The sequence below is a fragment of the Colletotrichum navitas genome, assembly GCF_030913465.1.
Source record: "Colletotrichum navitas strain CBS 125086 chromosome Unknown LY79scaffold_21, whole genome shotgun sequence".
In the NCBI taxonomy this organism is placed as follows: domain Eukaryota; kingdom Fungi; phylum Ascomycota; class Sordariomycetes; order Glomerellales; family Glomerellaceae; genus Colletotrichum; species Colletotrichum navitas.
In genome coordinates this window covers 168,653-185,557 of record NW_026850567.1, presented here as the reverse complement: position 1 = coordinate 185,557, position 16,905 = coordinate 168,653, and the positions used below count along the sequence as shown (strand labels likewise).

The 16,905-nt window shown below is 49.4% G+C and overlaps 8 protein-coding genes across 8 annotated transcripts; 2 read left to right on the top strand and 6 right to left on the bottom strand.

Annotated features, from left to right (window-relative positions):
* Positions 1-12: 12 nt before the first annotated feature.
* LY79DRAFT_512850 (adenylosuccinate lyase) lies at positions 13-1,727 on the bottom strand (the record flags this gene model as incomplete). Its single annotated transcript, XM_060554426.1, has 5 exons — positions 13-890; positions 946-1,032; positions 1,091-1,105; positions 1,164-1,323; positions 1,383-1,727. 5 exons carry the CDS (start codon positions 1,725-1,727, stop codon positions 13-15), a joined length of 1,485 nt encoding a protein of 494 aa, XP_060415386.1.
* Positions 1,728-3,860: 2,133 nt separating this feature from the next.
* LY79DRAFT_668791 (oxidoreductase family protein) lies at positions 3,861-5,240 on the bottom strand (the record flags this gene model as incomplete). Its single annotated transcript, XM_060563568.1, has 5 exons — positions 3,861-4,202; positions 4,257-4,489; positions 4,545-4,701; positions 4,761-4,867; positions 4,940-5,240. The coding sequence occupies 5 exons, from the start codon at positions 5,238-5,240 to the stop codon at positions 3,861-3,863; spliced, it is 1,140 nt and encodes a 379-aa protein (XP_060415385.1).
* Positions 5,241-8,149: 2,909 nt separating this feature from the next.
* LY79DRAFT_604773 (phosphatidylethanolamine-binding protein) lies at positions 8,150-9,319 on the top strand. The gene is made up of 3 exons (XM_060561871.1): positions 8,150-8,491; positions 8,551-8,832; positions 8,888-9,319. The coding sequence occupies exons 1-3, from the start codon at positions 8,168-8,170 to the stop codon at positions 9,092-9,094; spliced, it is 813 nt and encodes a 270-aa protein (XP_060415384.1). The 5' UTR covers positions 8,150-8,167; the 3' UTR covers positions 9,095-9,319.
* A 771-nt stretch (positions 9,320-10,090) lies between these two features.
* On the top strand, positions 10,091-10,905 carry LY79DRAFT_512873 (transmembrane protein 6/97; the record flags this gene model as incomplete). The annotated part of the gene is made up of 3 exons (XM_060554430.1): positions 10,091-10,166; positions 10,386-10,778; positions 10,829-10,905. The coding sequence occupies 3 exons, from the start codon at positions 10,091-10,093 to the stop codon at positions 10,903-10,905; spliced, it is 546 nt and encodes a 181-aa protein (XP_060415383.1).
* Positions 10,906-11,183: 278 nt separating this feature from the next.
* LY79DRAFT_513016 (uncharacterized protein) lies at positions 11,184-12,189 on the bottom strand (the record flags this gene model as incomplete). Its single annotated transcript, XM_060554446.1, has 2 exons — positions 11,184-11,940; positions 12,053-12,189. 2 exons carry the CDS (start codon positions 12,187-12,189, stop codon positions 11,184-11,186), a joined length of 894 nt encoding a protein of 297 aa, XP_060415382.1.
* Positions 12,190-12,927: 738 nt separating this feature from the next.
* LY79DRAFT_648918 (uncharacterized protein) lies at positions 12,928-14,153 on the bottom strand (the record flags this gene model as incomplete). The annotated part of the gene is given in 4 exon segments (XM_060562513.1): positions 12,928-13,098; positions 13,153-13,188; positions 13,198-13,314; positions 13,818-14,153. Coding segments are annotated over 4 exon segments (576 nt in total). The 3' UTR covers positions 12,928-13,011.
* Positions 14,154-14,182: 29 nt separating this feature from the next.
* LY79DRAFT_161075 (Clr5 domain-containing protein) lies at positions 14,183-15,064 on the bottom strand. The gene is made up of 2 exons (XM_060551140.1): positions 14,602-15,064; positions 14,183-14,540 (listed from the first exon to the last, which is right to left on the bottom strand). The coding sequence occupies exons 1-2, from the start codon at positions 14,952-14,954 to the stop codon at positions 14,378-14,380; spliced, it is 516 nt and encodes a 171-aa protein (XP_060415380.1). The 5' UTR covers positions 14,955-15,064; the 3' UTR covers positions 14,183-14,377.
* A 234-nt stretch (positions 15,065-15,298) lies between these two features.
* LY79DRAFT_550021 (methyltransferase domain-containing protein) lies at positions 15,299-16,688 on the bottom strand. The gene is made up of 2 exons (XM_060557529.1): positions 16,233-16,688; positions 15,299-16,166 (listed from the first exon to the last, which is right to left on the bottom strand). The coding sequence occupies exons 1-2, from the start codon at positions 16,599-16,601 to the stop codon at positions 15,624-15,626; spliced, it is 912 nt and encodes a 303-aa protein (XP_060415379.1). The 5' UTR covers positions 16,602-16,688; the 3' UTR covers positions 15,299-15,623.
* Between the last annotated feature and the right edge of the window lie 217 nt (positions 16,689-16,905).

The window sequence follows — 16,905 nt, the reverse complement described above, 5'->3', positions numbered from 1 at the left end:
TGCATTTGCCAATCAGACATTAAGCTCCGTCGTGGCAGACTTCTCAAAGATAGCCCTGTATGGCTGGATCTTTTTCTCGGCCACGCCTTCCAGACCACAGTAACGTTCCACGATTTCAACGCTACGGCCAATGTAAAGCTCAGGTCTCAGCATGTCGTCAAGATCAGCCCAGATCGGTTGGAAGAACTCTGAAGCCTTGATCCTGTCTATGAGATCGTTCGGCTTACCCTCCAGCTTCACGACACGGGCAGCTTGGTGCGATAAGACGCGGATCTGCTCGTGGGCTTCCTGTCTGGATATGCCCTTGGCACAGAGCTTCATGATGATGTTCTCCGCGCACATAAATGGCAACTGTTGCTGGACACGCGAGGCGATTACCTGGGGGTAAATGACCATGCCGTCGGTGACATTGTCCAGGCTGCCAATTATAGCATCGGCCAAGAGGAACATCTCGGGCAAGTCCATTCTGCGGACGGCGCTGTCGTCCAGTGACCGCTCCATCCATTGCGCAGCGAGTGTGTTTGCAGTGGTTGCTTGCTTGGACAAAAGCTCCCGGGCGAGACTGGAGATTCGCTCGGAACGCATCGGGTTTCTTTTGAAGGGCATAGCACTTGACCCCACCTGTTTGTCTTCAAAAGGCTCCTCCGCCTCCTGCCACGAGGCGAGATGGCGGATATCTCCGGCAATCTTTTGTGCCGTAGCGCCAAGGCCGCAGATGGCATTGGCTACAAGCAGGTCAACCTTGCGGGTGTACGTTTGCGTCGACACATCGTAGCATGCGGGAAAGCCGATCTTCTTGCACAACAGTGCGTTCAGCTGGTCGCACTTGGAGCCGTCACCGTTAAAAATCTCGAGGAACGACGCTTGAGTTCCTGTAGTTCCTTGTGCACCTGCCATGACATGTTATTCGGTCTCTCGCTGTCTGCTGCGTGTATTGCGGCTCACCTCGGAGCAGCAACCCATTGCGAACGTGTTCGATACTCTCGAGGTCGAAAACGAGATCTTGGGCCCATTGAGCTGCACGCTTGCCAACTAGACGAAAATTAGGACTTTGTCGAGGGTCCGAAAAGGGGCACTGCTTTTGGTATACCTGTAATCAGTTGAGCTAGCAGGCGAATAGTCAGCGGAATTGCTATCAATTCGGCGTTGGCAACGAAAATTACCTGGCTGTAAATGCGTGTATGCAAGAGCGGGTGTTGCTTTCCATTCCCTGGCAAGCTTGCACAGGTTTGAGACAACCTTTGCCAGTCTTGGAAGGAGAAGATCCATGGCATCGCGCATGAGGATCAGTTCCGCGTTGTCGGTTACGAAGCAGCTCGTCGCCTTGATTTTATCCGATTAGACTCAGTTGAGACGACAGAGAACTGCGACTGCCAACTTACACCGTAGTGGATAATACCAGCCGCCGCAGGCGCAACGGCGCCGAAGGCGTGTACATGAGCCATGACGTCGTGGCGGCGGATCTTCTCCTCGACCCTGGCGACCTCAAAGTCCTGGTCGGTTACTTCGAGATGCTCCTTCATCTGCTCGAGCGCTTCCGTCGTGATGGTGTCGATACCAAGCTCTCTCTCGGACTCTGCGAGCAGCAACCAAAGCCTGCGCCATTGCGAGTGGCGAGAGCGCTGGCCAAAGAGCCGTGACATCTCTGGGCTGCAGTATCTCGCCGTCAACGACGTCTGATACGTATCGTAGGGCGACGGCCCAGCATTTTTTCCTTGAGTTGCCATTTTGAGACTCGTTTCGAGACTTGTCGATGAGGGGTTGAACAAAAATGGAGGGGGGGAAAAAAAAATCAGCCGCCGATCAATTGGTAGCAAGATCTGAACCATGGGACGACCCCGCCGGAATAATGACACCCCGTCAAGCGAATGTGGGCCCTGGACCCAAACGTTATTATATGTCTTTTTATCCCTCTGAAGGAGACTTTTACTATTTCATCCTTAAGTAACAATCTAAGGAAAGTGCTTTCAGTAGGTATGCCGTGCGATATCAACTCATCTGGTGCCACACGGTCTTCTATTGGCCGAGGCAAGGAAGGGTAAGTGAATTGCGGCGGGTGGCGACGTTGCATGGCGTCTCTGCACGACAACAGGTACAGATTCGCAGACTAGACCGCTCACCCCCGGCTCTCGTTATCAGTGCCCAGTTGAGTTGCCATAAGATTCGGTTGCAGCCTCAAGTTCAACAGCAAAACTGAGGCGAATGCCCGTCGAGATGCCCAGAACCTAAAACCTTTTCCCTGTCCAGTTGCACTCCAACATCCTTGTACCCCAAAGCTTTTGTAGCGCAGGTGCAGCAGACCAGAATGCAAGTCAATACTAGATGAGGTGGCTCTGTCCTGTAGCAGACAAATTCAACACTGAACTGCGAGAAGAGTTTTCTCTCCAGAAAGGTGGGGTGTCTAGAGGCATGCCTTGACTCACCCGCTCCGAAATGACCGAATACACCCATGCCCCCTAGCTGAGGTATACCACAGCAACAAAACGTTCCCGACTAAACAAACAGTGGAAGACACACTCATGGCGAATTGCACCTGAAGCCTAACATACTGTGCTCACATGCTGCCGAGACTGGATGCACTAAAACCTTCACTAGGGCTACAAGTGCATCGCCACATGGCAAACTTCATTTCAGAGCCCTCAACAAGAAGCAGGTTCCTTGTCTTTTGTCAGAAGAGTATACGTGCGAAAAGATATTCTTCACCATGGGCGACGCAGGGAAGCGTAACCAGATTGATTCATGCTGTCCCCTTCTGGTGATGATAGTTTGCAAGGCCTACCAGTTTAATATTTCCTTCTTTTCCGTTTGTCCGATGTGTATATTATGTATAATTAAATATCTGATACTGGCAAGCCTTCTGACGTTACATACTAGGGCTAAGTAAGAAACTCCATTGAAGTTATCTCAAGTTAAACAGCCTTGGCCTTGTCTCGGGCCTGGACGCAGCAGCATCGCGGTATCCATAGATCTATCTATAGCAGGTGGTATCCCCTGAAGACTTACAGGGTCAATATTGACGCGATGAGTCGGCTCGGAAAAGGAAATGGTATTCTCTGCGCTGAGGCCGTCTCGAATATCGGGAAACGAAGGCTCATCTCAATCCAAAGTCGAATAGGTCGGACCAGCCACGTTTGAGAATGGTGTGGGTTCTTGTCGAGCAAGGTGCCCTCTTGGTAGGAATAGATGCTGCAAAATATTGTGAGTTTAGAATGCTGTATACTCTTATCGAAACCTAATAAGGAAGGGAATACTAGCATTTCATATGAGCCAAGCAAGGCTTGCGGTTCCTGTGGGAGTGACAACTAATGGGCGAGGATACTCCAGCCTTGTTCATAATATACTCTCCGCGCAAAGAGTCTTAAAAAAAGAAAGAATTTGAGTTTATTTCCTTTCGTAAGAACTCAGACATTCGTATCTCTGTTTTAGAAAACATGAGGTCCACTCAGCCACAACCCTCTTCGTATATCATCAGACAAATAGCAATGGGCCTTTAATAGTTCAGTGATGGGCCTCGGCCGTCTTCAAATGCGGGCACTGGTCCTTCATTACGGGAAGATGCAAAATATCGTTCATAAGAGGCTGTGATAACCATTTCCTATTGTTATAACGAGCTTGACGGCGTTTGTATGTGTCACTTGCGAAACTCGAACAGTCATTTAGAGACATTGTCCACAACATTTTCCACTTCCCATCGAGCGGACTGAAAGTGGGCATTCGAAGAACAATCTAACAAACAGTACTGAATACTTTGACACTCATAGCACAAAGTTTGCTTTATGCTAGACGAGATCAACATTCAACTTCTCAGACGCCATATGTACGCCACTTACCATGGGCAAACCCATGCAATATAAATACCGTCACTTCCAGGCAAGCGTGGATCCAGTATTATGCGACTCCCTAGCCAGCTCAATAATCCTAATCGTATCGCGAGATTGAGTCGCTTTCACCTCCAACACAGCCTTACCCTTAATGGCGTCGGCCAAGTTTTCATAGAGACCTAGCCAGCGACCAACAATCGACGGATACTTGCCGACATACTTGTTTGTTGCTTCGTCAAAACGCTGTATCTTGCCATCGAACTCTTTGATAGTAGTCAGAGTTCCGTACAACTCGGCCGGCTCTTCGCCAAACCCTGGCTCCAGCGGCCTGCGGCCCTCAGCAATCTGCTCTTCCTGGGGACAAGTGCTTCTTTGTTGGAACTACCCACAAGGTCAGTAGAGTCCGGTTGGTCGACTCGAAGAAGCAGAAGTTACCTTCAACCATGAACCCTTAGTTCCCCTGACGAGGTGCTTCAACTGCTGTGCCATGGGTGTGGTAACCGAGGTTTTGACTGTGACGAGCAGGTCCTTCTGTGGGCCGTCGTATTGCAATACAATTGTGAAGGAATCCTCGACTTCACTTTCTATACCTCGTTGTGTGCGAAAGAAACCAGTCACGGACTTCGGACGGCCAAAGAGAACAACAGCTTGGTCGATGCTATGGGTACCTATGCCGCGCGGTGGTTAGCTATCGCTTTGGACCACGGAGAGATTTCTGCCTACCCAAACCGAAAGCCATGCCACCACCGGGGGTGTACTCCTTTTTGGTCATACCAGCTAGCCAAGGAGGCGATTCGAAGTCGTAGTGAATCTCAGCCTCTTTGATGTCACCCAGCACGTTCTCACTGATGAGCTTTCGCAAAGTTTGAAAGTCGCCATCCTAGAAAGCGTGTCAGTTTTCGGGCAGACTACGACGTAAAACTTTGTTGACTTTAGTACCCATCTGCGATTCTGGAAGCACGTCAGGATTAGACCCTTGCTGTTTGCAAGTTCGATGACCCGGTCTGCCTCCTCGGATGATCTTGCAAAAGGCTTGTCGACAATGGCTATTGTTTCGTCAGCTCCTGTCTTACTACTTGAGGCTAGACAGCTCTTGAGGGATACTGAGGTTTTCATACCGTGCTTTCCTGATTTCAGGGCTTGCTCGGCATAAGACGCATGTGTATCAGTGTGGGTAGCTACGACGACGAGCTGGATGTCCGGGTCGGCGAAGAAATCATCTCCATTGCGGTAATGTCTAATGTTGGGGAAGTCGATTTTGCAATGGGAACCAGCTGGTACTGAAGACGGGTCGCTCGGTGCCTCCGCTCTTTGCAGGATGGCAATGACCTCGTAATCGCTGTTTGCTACGATAAAAGGAATATGAAAGTTCTTGGCAGCAAAGCCATAACCCACGACCCCGACTTTGATAACAGACATTTTTGGCTGAAAGAGACCGATTGCTGTGATTTGACCTTGAAAGTCGGGAACAGTTTCAGAGTGTTTATGAGGGCTAATCGCCGTGATTTTATTCCCAAATCCAGGATGCGGGGGATTCTCGCAAACGTGTCTCATCAACGTGGGAGGGCGGCACAAAGGAGGGGTGTGGCGGTTCGGTGCCGATACTCCCCGAAGGATCTGTACCCAGAAGTTTGATTGCTAAGATTTCAACCCAGCCCGACTTCAGGAACCCATCAAGCGATCAAGCACCGAGACAATGACTTCATGAGGATTGCACGCATACGAAATAATCTGTGCCCCTTTTGATAGACCTTCACATGGTGAGAAGCGGCGTTGCGGTTTATTGGAAGTACGGAACCAATACAAAGTACCTCCCGCCAATGATAATAATAGAAAGCAGAAGCCAATCTGCCGACAGCGCTAGGTTGGATGAACCGGCTAATGTGACTGACCGAATTGACAACCAGAATTGCCTAAATTGACAAGCACAAGTGCATAACGTCATTACGAGTAAGAGATTGCGAGTCCCGATAGTTAGCAATCAACGGAAGAGTGGGGGATCATCCGTGTTCTTGGCTCAATTATCTTTCCTCAGTACAGACATGTCCGGAAACACTGAGTAGTACTGGTTAACGCCACACTTATCGGCGCTCACATCTGTGACTTGCGATATCGTATGAATTAATCATGCTCGCCAAACACCAGAGCAGGTAAGTTTCTAGCCGTGCATCACTGAGCCACAATCTTCACCAAAACCTTTCCTCCGCTTGTAGGCCGATTAACCGACTGAAATTCAGCTAAGCTGGAAGGTGAGAAATCCGGGTGTTGTTTTACAGGCCTTCGATCCTCGACAGTTCTTCTGCTCTAACCCTACCCGGGGTTTGCTCAAAAAGGCGAATGGTAATGGAACAGGTTCTCTGATTGATCAGTTGAGTTGGCCAAGCGCTCGAGTCTGGCTGATCATGAACAAGAGATAAGACCTTTCCCAATACCTTGTTTTACTGGAGGTATATCGTGATATAGGCCGTAATTACGCAGTGGCAATTACGGATCCGCTTTTGCCATCACAAGGTATCAATTGTGTGCCTTGCTATCAATAGCCAAGCCAGTAAGATCGAATTAGATTTTGCTTTGCTGTGCAAATTCCTCACGGAAGCAAACCTTTGGTTACGTCAAGATAAGTTCCTCTTCGTCATGGAACTGATGTACTCTACACACGCTGTCATTTAAGATCAATCCACGAGGCCGTCGAGTGGACGCCAAGTCTCTAACTTAAGTTAACCTTTCTCCCTAGAGGCACGAAGTTCTCCTGAAGTAGAAAGTATAAGTATTTCGGCATGTCCTCCTGTATGTACATCGCGCCTTCGTTACGCATTCAACCTGACTTCTGCCGCAATTGCCAATGGTTGTTTAAAGATTCGGGTACTTAGGCTAATGTCAAAAAATACTGCCGCCCAGTTTACTACAGAGTATGAGACTTCTTGTGGAGTTTGGACAAAACTGGAGACACCTGGCGGATTCCAGTTGCCGACCAAGGACGACCCATAACTCCTTGTGTCCACCCTGCTTTTGATAAACTCTTCGAGTTGATGCCGGTTATCATTGCTACCAAACACAGCTTGACGAACTATGCCGCGCCGTTTGAGTTTCTTCGTGCCTTAACGCAGAAACTTGAATGTTATTGGCACCTAATTCGTCGGGTGACCTACTTCTCTTTCAACAATTACTGAATCATTTCAATAATTCACGATTTGGTTGGTCAAAGGGCGTGCACAGCAATTGTTCGTCAACTTATGGGCTTCTCAAGTGAAGGTGCGCCTACACAAATGTAAGCAAGTTTATAGGAGCCCACATATCTCAAGTAACTTTCCTGTCATAGACTCTTTTCGAATCGAGTATCATCATATACGTAGAGGCTCACAAGGCACTCAAACAGTAACTAATAATATTCAAGATTACATTACGACTGAGCGCCTCGGCTTCAGGCAGAAGCCAACATGCAATGATAGGCTTACTGATTATCCGAGCCGAATTGCCGAACGACTTATGACATCAAGCAAAATTTCAGAACCGATTGTGGTCATATCAGTTGATTCTATTATTGCATTGAAAATTACTGAGCAATATTCTGTCCAGATAGCTTGAAAGAGTCAAGCTGCCAGAAAAGAGGGGGTTCATTTCTAATCTTAATAAACCTTGGCCTCCGTTCTCCGCTTCCATTCACCCTAACGGCTCTAATGTCTGTTCTGGGAGCAGCCGAAAAGCATGGGCAGAACCTAACCACAGACTATGTCCAAATCACTAAACTACATGGGTTTTCCGAGGTTCAGGGTTTGTTTGCTCTTAGCATGGGCCTGTCAGTCGATGACGGACATGTTGGTCCAGGGTAGCGGTGCGACCCGGGAGATATGGATACCCTTCCAGGATAATGTTGATTAAGTATGAGCTACATCAAAAGCTTCATTCCCCTCTCCCTAAACATTCATCCAATCAATGTCGCAGATCGTATAATTCCCTGGAACCTTGCGAGGCAAAGTCTAAGGTACCCCGCGCACGTCGCCCCATTAGGTAGCATCAGAAGCTTCTGAGGCAAACAGCCTCACCTTATCTGTCTCATCATCAGAGCATACTCAGTGTCCCATGCCATCGAAGATTGGTTTACGCAGGCCATCTGAATCTTCTTGCTCCACGAGGCCGGGATGTGGCACTGGTGCCGAGGTGCGGACAGAAGATGGAATCAACTCAAAATCCTGAGCTCAAACTTTGCTAGGCCTGGCGCCAGAACGCGCAATTCGTCCTTCCGCTTTCAACACTTTGGCTGCATATCGTAGTTCTTTAAATCTTGAACACCAGCCTTTTCCTTACTCTGCATTCAAGTCTGCAAAGCCCCGAGTACCTTTCCCAAGATGAAGTCAGTCACCAGCTTTTTGGCATTGTTTGCCGCATTGGGTTGTGCCCTCGGGGACAAGCCACCCCCACCGAGGAGCATGTCGACAAAGGAATTCCGACAGGCGTTCTTGAATGCTGGAATCATTCCAGATGTCATGGGTTCTTTCAATCCCACGGTGTCTTTTTATGCAGGCTACAAGTCCGGTGACGGCAACAAAACCCTCATGATGCCAGGTTCCAAGCTCCAATTGATGGAGACTAAGCTTCCGTTCGAATTCAGCGTTGAAAATATAATGAATGCACAAAATGTCACTCGGAATACCCGATACATTCTTTGTATGGTAAATAAATTCGTCGCGAGAAATCAACGTTGGATGCAATCGCTGATGAGACTTTGCAGATTGGGCCCGATTCGCCAACACGCGAGGAACCAACCGAGCGGAACATGAGGTACTATCTCGCCGGTAACTTTACGGTGGAACAAACGAAATCTGAGATCCTCTCATCGGCATTGATTATGCGCAATTCTACACCCGCTTTCAACGACTACATGGCACCAGACCCCAAATCAGGAAGCGGTATGCACAGATACGTGTACCTACTCTACGTTCAGCCCGAGAAGATGAATAAGATGGGGTTCGACGCGATGGGTGTCGATATGAAGGAACGCAAGAAATTCAGCGTATGGGACAACCCAAAGTCATTCCAGAAGACGGACTCCAAACTGATTCTCTCAGATTTCCCAACTCCGAAAACAGGCCGGTTTGGGCCGGCCGATCGGGGGCACTTTCTTCACAGTGGACATGGCCAAGAACAGCGATGGAGGTAACGGCGGCAATAATGGCGGAGGCAATGGAAACGGAGGAAGCACTGCCTCTATTGCAACTGTGGGCTCTATCTTCATGTTCATCACGTTGCTGACCACCATGTTTGTGTGGATGTAATGGGCTAGTAAACAAAAGCAACGTGTTTGTTGGCGAATCTTGAAGCAGAACACAGGGGATCGTGATATCATCTATCGTCAAGAACCGGAAACTTTGCTTTTATATGGCTTGGGGCACATTATCGGGATACGGTTTGTTGGTTGTATTCGATTCTGAACTAATTTCCATTGAGGTGCGGGAACTATTCTGAATGAGAATGTTATTTTACCAAATCACGTCAGGTACATTTCGTACTTTCGGATTTCCTGCTGTTTTATGTCAATGACCGGTTTCTTATGTCTAGTATCTCCACAGCAAGTTCTTTTTTGTTCATTTAGCATCGTCAGTTGATAGCCAGGGATGGCTAAGCTTACAGGGCCTGCATCTCACTGGTAGACTTCTATATGACCGGCGCGCCTGTAAAGAGCAATAGCAACCAATATATCGAATCCGGCCTACGCCTGTCACTAGTTATCTCATCGGTCAGTAATTATCGTTTATCACAATGGTAACAATCTCTCAGATGACTTTTAGACATTGACACAGCTTTTCCCGAAGGAAATTCAACAAAATTATAAGCCCCAATGGCTGTCTCCCCTGCCATTAATGACTTGGTGATAACCTCATATCTAGTTGGATTATACTATTTGCGACTACTCCCCAATCCGACTCCGATATCGGAGAAATTAGTGATTTTGGATAAAGTATCCGTAAAGTCAGATCACCCAAATTTCATAGGGCCAAGAACTTGACAGTAATCACTTTGAGCTATTTTTTGCAGTCCTCCATTGATTTAACTTTTAAGTGAACTAACCCCTGCTGCTTATGTCATCGTGGCCTCTATGCCCCTGACCGAGAATTCCGGCCTTCCGCCTTTCCTCCCAGTTCACCACGCACGCTCATCGTCAACCTAAGCTTTTTCTAAGACTTCGTCGCGTTAGCTCTCGAGTGTCACGCTTGCACATACTCTTCATACGGCACATTAAGCGATTGCGTTCATTCGCTGTGTTTGAGATTATGTCAGCTTTACCTAGGACATGGCGCGATAACGCGTACCTCGTCATCTCAAGCATCCAGCTTTCAGCAATTCTGCGTGAGTCCATAATCTTTCGCACACCATTCAAAATCATTACTACCTGTTCGATTTTCACTGCAAGGCTTCAATTACGCGGCCTTTGAGTTGAGTAAATGTCAATTGAGCTCGCTGATGCCGTACTTGCCAAGTGGGATAACTCGGTCGTTATTCCCATAAGCCATCTCATTATTCCCGTTATGTTCTGTGGGAGCACAAACTAACAAAGTCGTCCACCAGTGGTTGATCTGGTCCCTTTCTACCCGTCCAGCCTCTACGCAGACCCGTCGTCGCCCCTGCACTTCTTGCAGCTGCTCCGCGACTTCTACATCCAGACGTACAATGACCTTTATTTCGTCACGCCGCACGACAGCCTTCCCTCATGGTTCAAGCTGTTCAGCTACATCGAGATCTTCTACCAGCTTCCCATGGCCGTCTGGATGGTCTACGGGTTCTCCAGGCGGACAGGCACGACGCCCGGCTTCGAGCTCGCCGTCCTCGTCTTCGCCGTCCAGTGCGCCTTGACGACGCTAACCTGCATCTACGACACCCTTTACTGGGACCCGGCCGTGTATAGCCAAGCCCAAAAGAACGTCTTCATCTTCAACTTATATGGCCCTTGGGTCGTAATCCGTAAGTTCACATTCTCATGGAAGAGCTCATATCAGCACTGACTAGCGTAGCGGCACTGATGGGGGTGGACATGTGCCTGCGCATTCTCAGAAGGGTGCAAGTCATAGAAAAGGCGAAGTTGCAGTAGAAAGCGGATGTGTGTTTGATTCCAAGCAGCCGTGGTTCCATTGAGGATATCATGCCATCCTACTCGGTCAGACAGCATGCCCAGTTCCAGTCAACCTGTCCCAAACTCCTTTTCCAGTCCACATCGTACTCTGTACAGAATAAGGCCATAGCCCAGCTAAATTTTCGTTCCCAAGATGAACTCCGAGCGTCCGTCACAAAGACCATTCAGAAAGGCGGCGTCAAATATACATGAATCGAAAATAATCATACAAATCCCCGCCTCTTGCGAGACCTGTTCTAGTCCATCCGCTTGGCGGTCTTGGAGTATCCCCAACCATTACCGACACCGTTGAGGCCGTAGCCCAGCGGGGTAGCGCCGCCCAGACCCCTTCCCCGCAGCCTCTTGGGTAGCACGACACCGAAGAAGTACGTCGCCGCGACGAGCACGCCGGCCATGAAGGACGCGGCGATGTAGAATACGGTGCTCGCGTAGATGTGGCCGCCCATGCCCTGCCACTCGACGTGGCCCTCCGACTTGGGCAAATTCGGCGTAGGGAACCATCTCACAGAAAGCCGCAGGGGCAGCGGGTCTCCAATGACCAGCCTCTGCGTGTAGATACCATCCATGTGGCTTAGCGGGCTTGTGCTGTACGCCGTGCCGGAGTCGAGGACGCCCGAGTCGTGCGGCCGCAGGTGGTGCTTGGGCATGCTGTGCAGCAGCACGTTCATGTGGGTGCTCACGTGTAGGTGGCTCCGCTGGAGGGTGCCGGCAAGGGCGAAGACGAGGGGGATGTGCTCCTGCTCGTACGGCTTCTCGCCGACAACCTCGATGGTGGGGGCGGGACGGGCGGGCAAGCGGCAGGCGAGGGGCGCGTCGTTGTGGATGAAGAACTCGAGGAGGTGGAAGAAGGGATCCGAGACCATAGGGATGGTACAGTTCAGCTCGCCCTCGTAGCCGTAGCGGAACTCGAGGGGCTTGTTCGTCTCTTCGCATACGGGGAAGGGGATCCACTCGATTTCGTGGTTGGAGTTTTCGATGTGTTCACCCGTTTCGCTGCAGGGAGGAGAGAGATGTGTTAGCTAGAAGCTAAGCCGATGAATGGGATAAAGTAGCTGCGAGGCCAGTTGTATCTCGCAAGCCGACGAAGGCATCGGGCTATACTCACGAGCTGCGGTTCATGCACTCGACGTGGATGGGCGCGCCGTAGTGGTACGAAGGGAGGCCATCCTCGGGATGCGCAGCGACGAGCTGGACCATGCAGCAGAGAGCAAGGCCCAGCAGGAATTGCGCATAGGACGCCATGATGCGCGCGGTGTGCGTGTTTTCGACGTCGTCTCTCGCAAGCGGCAGCAGCAGCAGGGACCGCCACTGTGATTTGGAACGAAAAAGGGTCTTTTCAGGTCGACCGGGGCATTGCCTTGACTCGGAAAGGGACACACGCAACGGAATGCAATCCCGGGATCAGCTTTCCCCAGAGTTGGGCTTTGCAGGATGGGCATTCGAAAAATAACAGCTGTCGCCGAGGCCCCCCTGCGCTCCGTCCGGGTCCTGATAAGGGATAAAGGTGGCCCCACCTCGTCGATATCACGTGCAGCTTTGATACGAATACCAATCTTTGTTTGAACTCTTCACAACGTTAGTCCAGATTGTTCAGTGCGGACGAGATGGACTTACTCGCTTTGATCTACTCTGCACCAAAATCTCTGTTCCATTCCTCACATGTAATACTTAGACTCTGGCTTTGTTCTGCGGTTACGAGCAAACATTTGTCGAGAGGCTGGGCCGGCCTCGCCATAGAGGCGTTGTTCGACATGTCAAACATTATTTTGATAAACACCAGGTTTCAAGCACCATAACGCCCATAGAACAAAGGCGGCTTAAAATAGGAACAGGGTTTGCAATGTCAAAGACTGGTGACAACCGCGGCAATGATGCATTGTCCCTGAGCATCAATCATGCTGCCCCTCTATGTCATTGTTGGCTGATATCGTCTTTCAGAGTGTATCCTCGACACCTGGTTCCATTCCAGCGCATGATTTTGCCTGGGCCATTATGCACCGCCAGGGTTCCACCTTTGATAACTGAAGACGTATATCTGAAACCATCATGCCTCCCCAATTGACGCTAGACCTCAAAACTATTGCACTCATCATTGTCCACCACTTCTCTCAGGTAACCTGATCCTGCCATGTCCAGTCTAACTTCTGAAGCCTCTTGGAGTCGACCGAGTCAACCCAGCACCTCGATAAGTTCCAGTTAAGATACTACTGCCCAAGTACCGCGTCCATAAACATTTCTATGCTTTGTGACCATGTATTTAAGAATACAGATGCATTCTTTTAAATCAAGAATGTGCGAGTCGACGTTGTCAGCGTTATCATGAAATCTAGCTAATTCCCATAGCAGCCAAGCAACGCAATTAAGACCCTCTCAATCCTAATTATCCTAGTGGTATCTTTTTTTAAGCTTGTTGCGCTAAAAACAACGCCATTAATTACAGGTAGTATAACTAGATCACATGTAGCCCTGCTTATGTAGATCTACTCTAGGAAGGAAGCCTCTATAGCCCCCTGAAGGTATATACTCCCCTAGGGTAAATACTACTATAACTCTTATTAACCTTCTAATTAAGTATATCTTACTAAAGTCTAGGTAGTTACTGTCTAACTTATTTAGGTAGAGTATTTATAACCTATCCTTAGCCTTAATGGAATTTAAACCTACAAGGTCTATAAAGCTTAGACACTAGCTTAAGGGCTATACTATTAAGGTATATAGTGTACACTAGGCTTATAACTATTGTACTAAAAGTAACACTATTAATTACAGGTAGTATAACTAACGCCTTACATCACCTTGTGATAAATCTGTATGCAACGTATATAACTTTTGTATAAGTGCTTAAAGCTATTCTAATAGCTCAGCTACACCATGGCGTTTATACAATACGATTTGATTGTCATGGCTTCTTGTGAATCTTCCCTGAATAAACCAATTGCCTTGTCCAAGAGGTCACTGTAAATTTCGAGAATACTTTCAATTTCTGAAATTGAAACCTCATGGTCGTTCACGATCATGAGTGCCTCTTGTCGTGCACCCAGACTAGTCAAGTCATTGGGGCCACGGGTGGCGATGAAACACTCTGCAATCACGCCGTGTAGTTGCTCCAGTGAGTGCGAGAACTGGCCTGGGGCCTCGAGAAATATTGCACGCATGGTCTTCGCCATAGCTGCAATGGGCTGTCCGGGGTTTTTGGCATTCAGCATCTGGGAAGCGTGATTCGATAAACCTGCAGCGCTTTATTCCGCTCATCGAATAATAGTTCCCACGGAACGTCTAGAAGCAACAGTTGGATGATAGTGCAACTTTCTTTGTCGATGGGTGTTTCAACCGTACGAAACGCCTGGCAAATGATAGCGCCATACTGTTGGAAATCTTCCACTTTGCGTGAACCATGGCAAGCATGACCACGCCCTGAAGAGTTCCGTGTCTAGTCCGTCAAGCCCATCACACGTCGTCTCGTCGGCCGTTTACAAGTGGGCTTTCCGCAACGAGTCTCCAAAAGTTCACCGTTGATGTGGCTCTGCTGGCGGCCTTTGGTGTTGTACCTTCTCCAATTCCACCTCAACAACTGTCGCTTATGCATTCTCTCACTTTTGATCCAATGTCAGTGAACCTTCATGTCAGGCACTCGGCGGACTTAGAGAGACTTACGTAGCCGAGAAAGAGTATGTTGATGACATTGTGCTCATAAGTTTCTCAAGTGGCAAGTTCTCGTCTAGATATAGACTGCGGATGATCTCCTTCTTTAACTTCCAGTCTTCTTGGCTTTCTGGACGCTGAAATGGAGCTAGGTTTGTGTCGGCCGGCATAGCGATGAGAGATCTCGGAGCAGGTAGTGCAAACGAAGTTGGTGCTGGGCGGAAGATAAGGTCCTGTACGAGGAGCATTGCAGTGCGGGGTGAGATGATCGACTCAAGATTGTCGCTAGTGTCGTCAAAGAGTGTCGACCTGCCCCAGTTGCCGACAAATATACAGACGGTCTCCGGCATCAGGCTGAGTTCCATAGTGATGTGTGGGTATGCAACCGAATTCACGGATGAACTAAAAGTGGTTGAAATGGACGACTAATTTAGGTGCTCTGGTTCAAGAACTTGATATAATGTTTAGATCAACATGTTATTAGACCATCTGAATTCGATGTAAAGGGGGTTCCGTGCCATCATATACTCTCCGTATTGAGGTAAGTCAAGCGGTTCGGAATCACACTGCACCATGACCTTGCAATCGGACTACGGCCGTTGTAAGCCCAACTGATGACAAATAAGGCCCATTGGTCTCCTGCCCGGCCTGCGAGGTCTTTTTAGACTCTTAGCCGACACCAATTGGTCGGCACGTATTGTGTCACGATATATAAGCTACTATTACTGCCCACGTAACTAAAGGTATCGTTTTGTTACGTGACACATTGGATGCCACTTTTATATTGTGGTGTGTACATACCAGTGGCTTTGATGATGCTAAAAGTGAGCCTTCAGGTAAGTCATACCACATAAGACGTGCATATCTAGTCCCGAAGGTCTTTTTAGGACCCCAGGTTGAAAGATAGCTATTCTCGGTGGAAACAATCAGTTTCTAAAAAGTCTACTCTCCGACACGATTTGCCTCGCAAAGGTCCGTCGAAGGACCTCTCATTCAGCCTCGATCTGGCTGACACGTCACCCATTCTCATAGCTTCACTTCCGCACAACCCCCGAAGCGAAAATGGATACATAACCCATTTCCCACCCCTGCCCTCCATACTTGTCCTCCAGGTGTTCTTCAATAAGGGCCTTCACCTCCTCCAGCCCATGTGCCGCCCTCAGCTCCTCGCTCCACTCGGTGTTCAACAGGTACGCCACGACTGGTCCAAAGATGTCCAGCCAGTGCCTCGCGTTTCTGATCGGCGTCGTCCCACGCTCGACACGCACCTCCACGGCACCGAACCCGTTCTCCCCTAGGTACGTCCGCACCCACGCCTCGTCGTACCACCGCCCGACTTTGTGGATCTGGGACCAGTTCTTGTCGGGAAAGGGCGCTTCGAAGGGTAAGGAGGCGAATGCGGTCCGCATCTCGACGACCCAGCTCGTGTGGTCGGCGTGCGGCGTGATGCAGCCGAAGACGCCGCCGGGCTGGAGGATCCGAACGACGTCTTTGATGACGATGTCCGGACGTGGGATGACATGCAGACCGAGGCTGATGACGACGTGCGTGAATGAGTCGCTTTCCAGCCCGGAGTCCTGGAATATTACACAAACATCAGTATGGCGATTCGCTCCGAGGGTTTCATAGAATCCCCAACAAACCATGGCATCTATGACTCTTCCCTGAGCCCCAGCCCAACCCTCGTCCTTGATCCTCTTCTTCACCAAGTCAACCATCATCGGTGACTCGTCGCCGCAGACAATATCGCTCTTTTCGAGAACCTGCCGCGGAACGGTCTTATACAGCTCCTGCGTCGCCGGCCCGGCCCCGCAGGCACTGTCCAAAAAGGCAATGGGCTCGTGAGTCTCTGCACCCAGCCCCATCTGCGAGATGAGCCGCGCGTTTAGTGGCCCCATCATGGTGCGGCTCGCATCGATCATGGTCTCTTCCCAGTGCGAACCGATGGTTGTGTCCATGGCACGGAAGATGGGGACCTTGGGGTCGTCTGGGTGGGTGTTTTTCGTTGTCATTTTTACTTCCTCGATGCTAATAACTAAGACGCCGCAGGAATTTTAAATCTAGTACGATACTCGGGCAGATCATCTCTAGAATAAAAATGTCGCCAACTTGTGTTTAAATAGACCGGCATCAATGACATGAGCGAATGTAGTACTTTAAAAAGTTCCCGAAAAGTCGCCGCATCACCGAGGAGGCAATCTAGCGTAGACTCAAGTCAGCAGTCAGCAATCAGCCTCATCTGGCACAAGGATGAATGACGCCCAGTAATTGCGATTTCCAAGAATATCTGAGAGAAACGGGATTGGGTTTGCGCCT

Coding starts and splice junctions, on each gene's coding strand:
- LY79DRAFT_604773 (XM_060561871.1), top strand. CDS start 8,168: ATGAAGTCAGTCACCAGCTTTTTGGCATTGTTTGCCGCATTGGGTTGT. Junction 8,492..8,550: donor CCCGATACATTCTTTGTATG/GTAAATAAATTC, acceptor GAGACTTTGCAG/ATTGGGCCCGATTCGCCAAC. Junction 8,833..8,887: donor AGGAACGCAAGAAATTCAGC/GTATGGGACAAC, acceptor TGATTCTCTCAG/ATTTCCCAACTCCGAAAACA.
- LY79DRAFT_161075 (XM_060551140.1), bottom strand. CDS start 14,954: ATGGAACTCAGCCTGATGCCGGAGACCGTCTGTATATTTGTCGGCAAC. Junction 14,541..14,601: donor ACATACTCTTTCTCGGCTAC/GTAAGTCTCTCT, acceptor TTGGATCAAAAG/TGAGAGAATGCATAAGCGAC.
- LY79DRAFT_550021 (XM_060557529.1), bottom strand. CDS start 16,601: ATGACAACGAAAAACACCCACCCAGACGACCCCAAGGTCCCCATCTTC. Junction 16,167..16,232: donor GAAGAGTCATAGATGCCATG/GTTTGTTGGGGA, acceptor GTAATATTCCAG/GACTCCGGGCTGGAAAGCGA.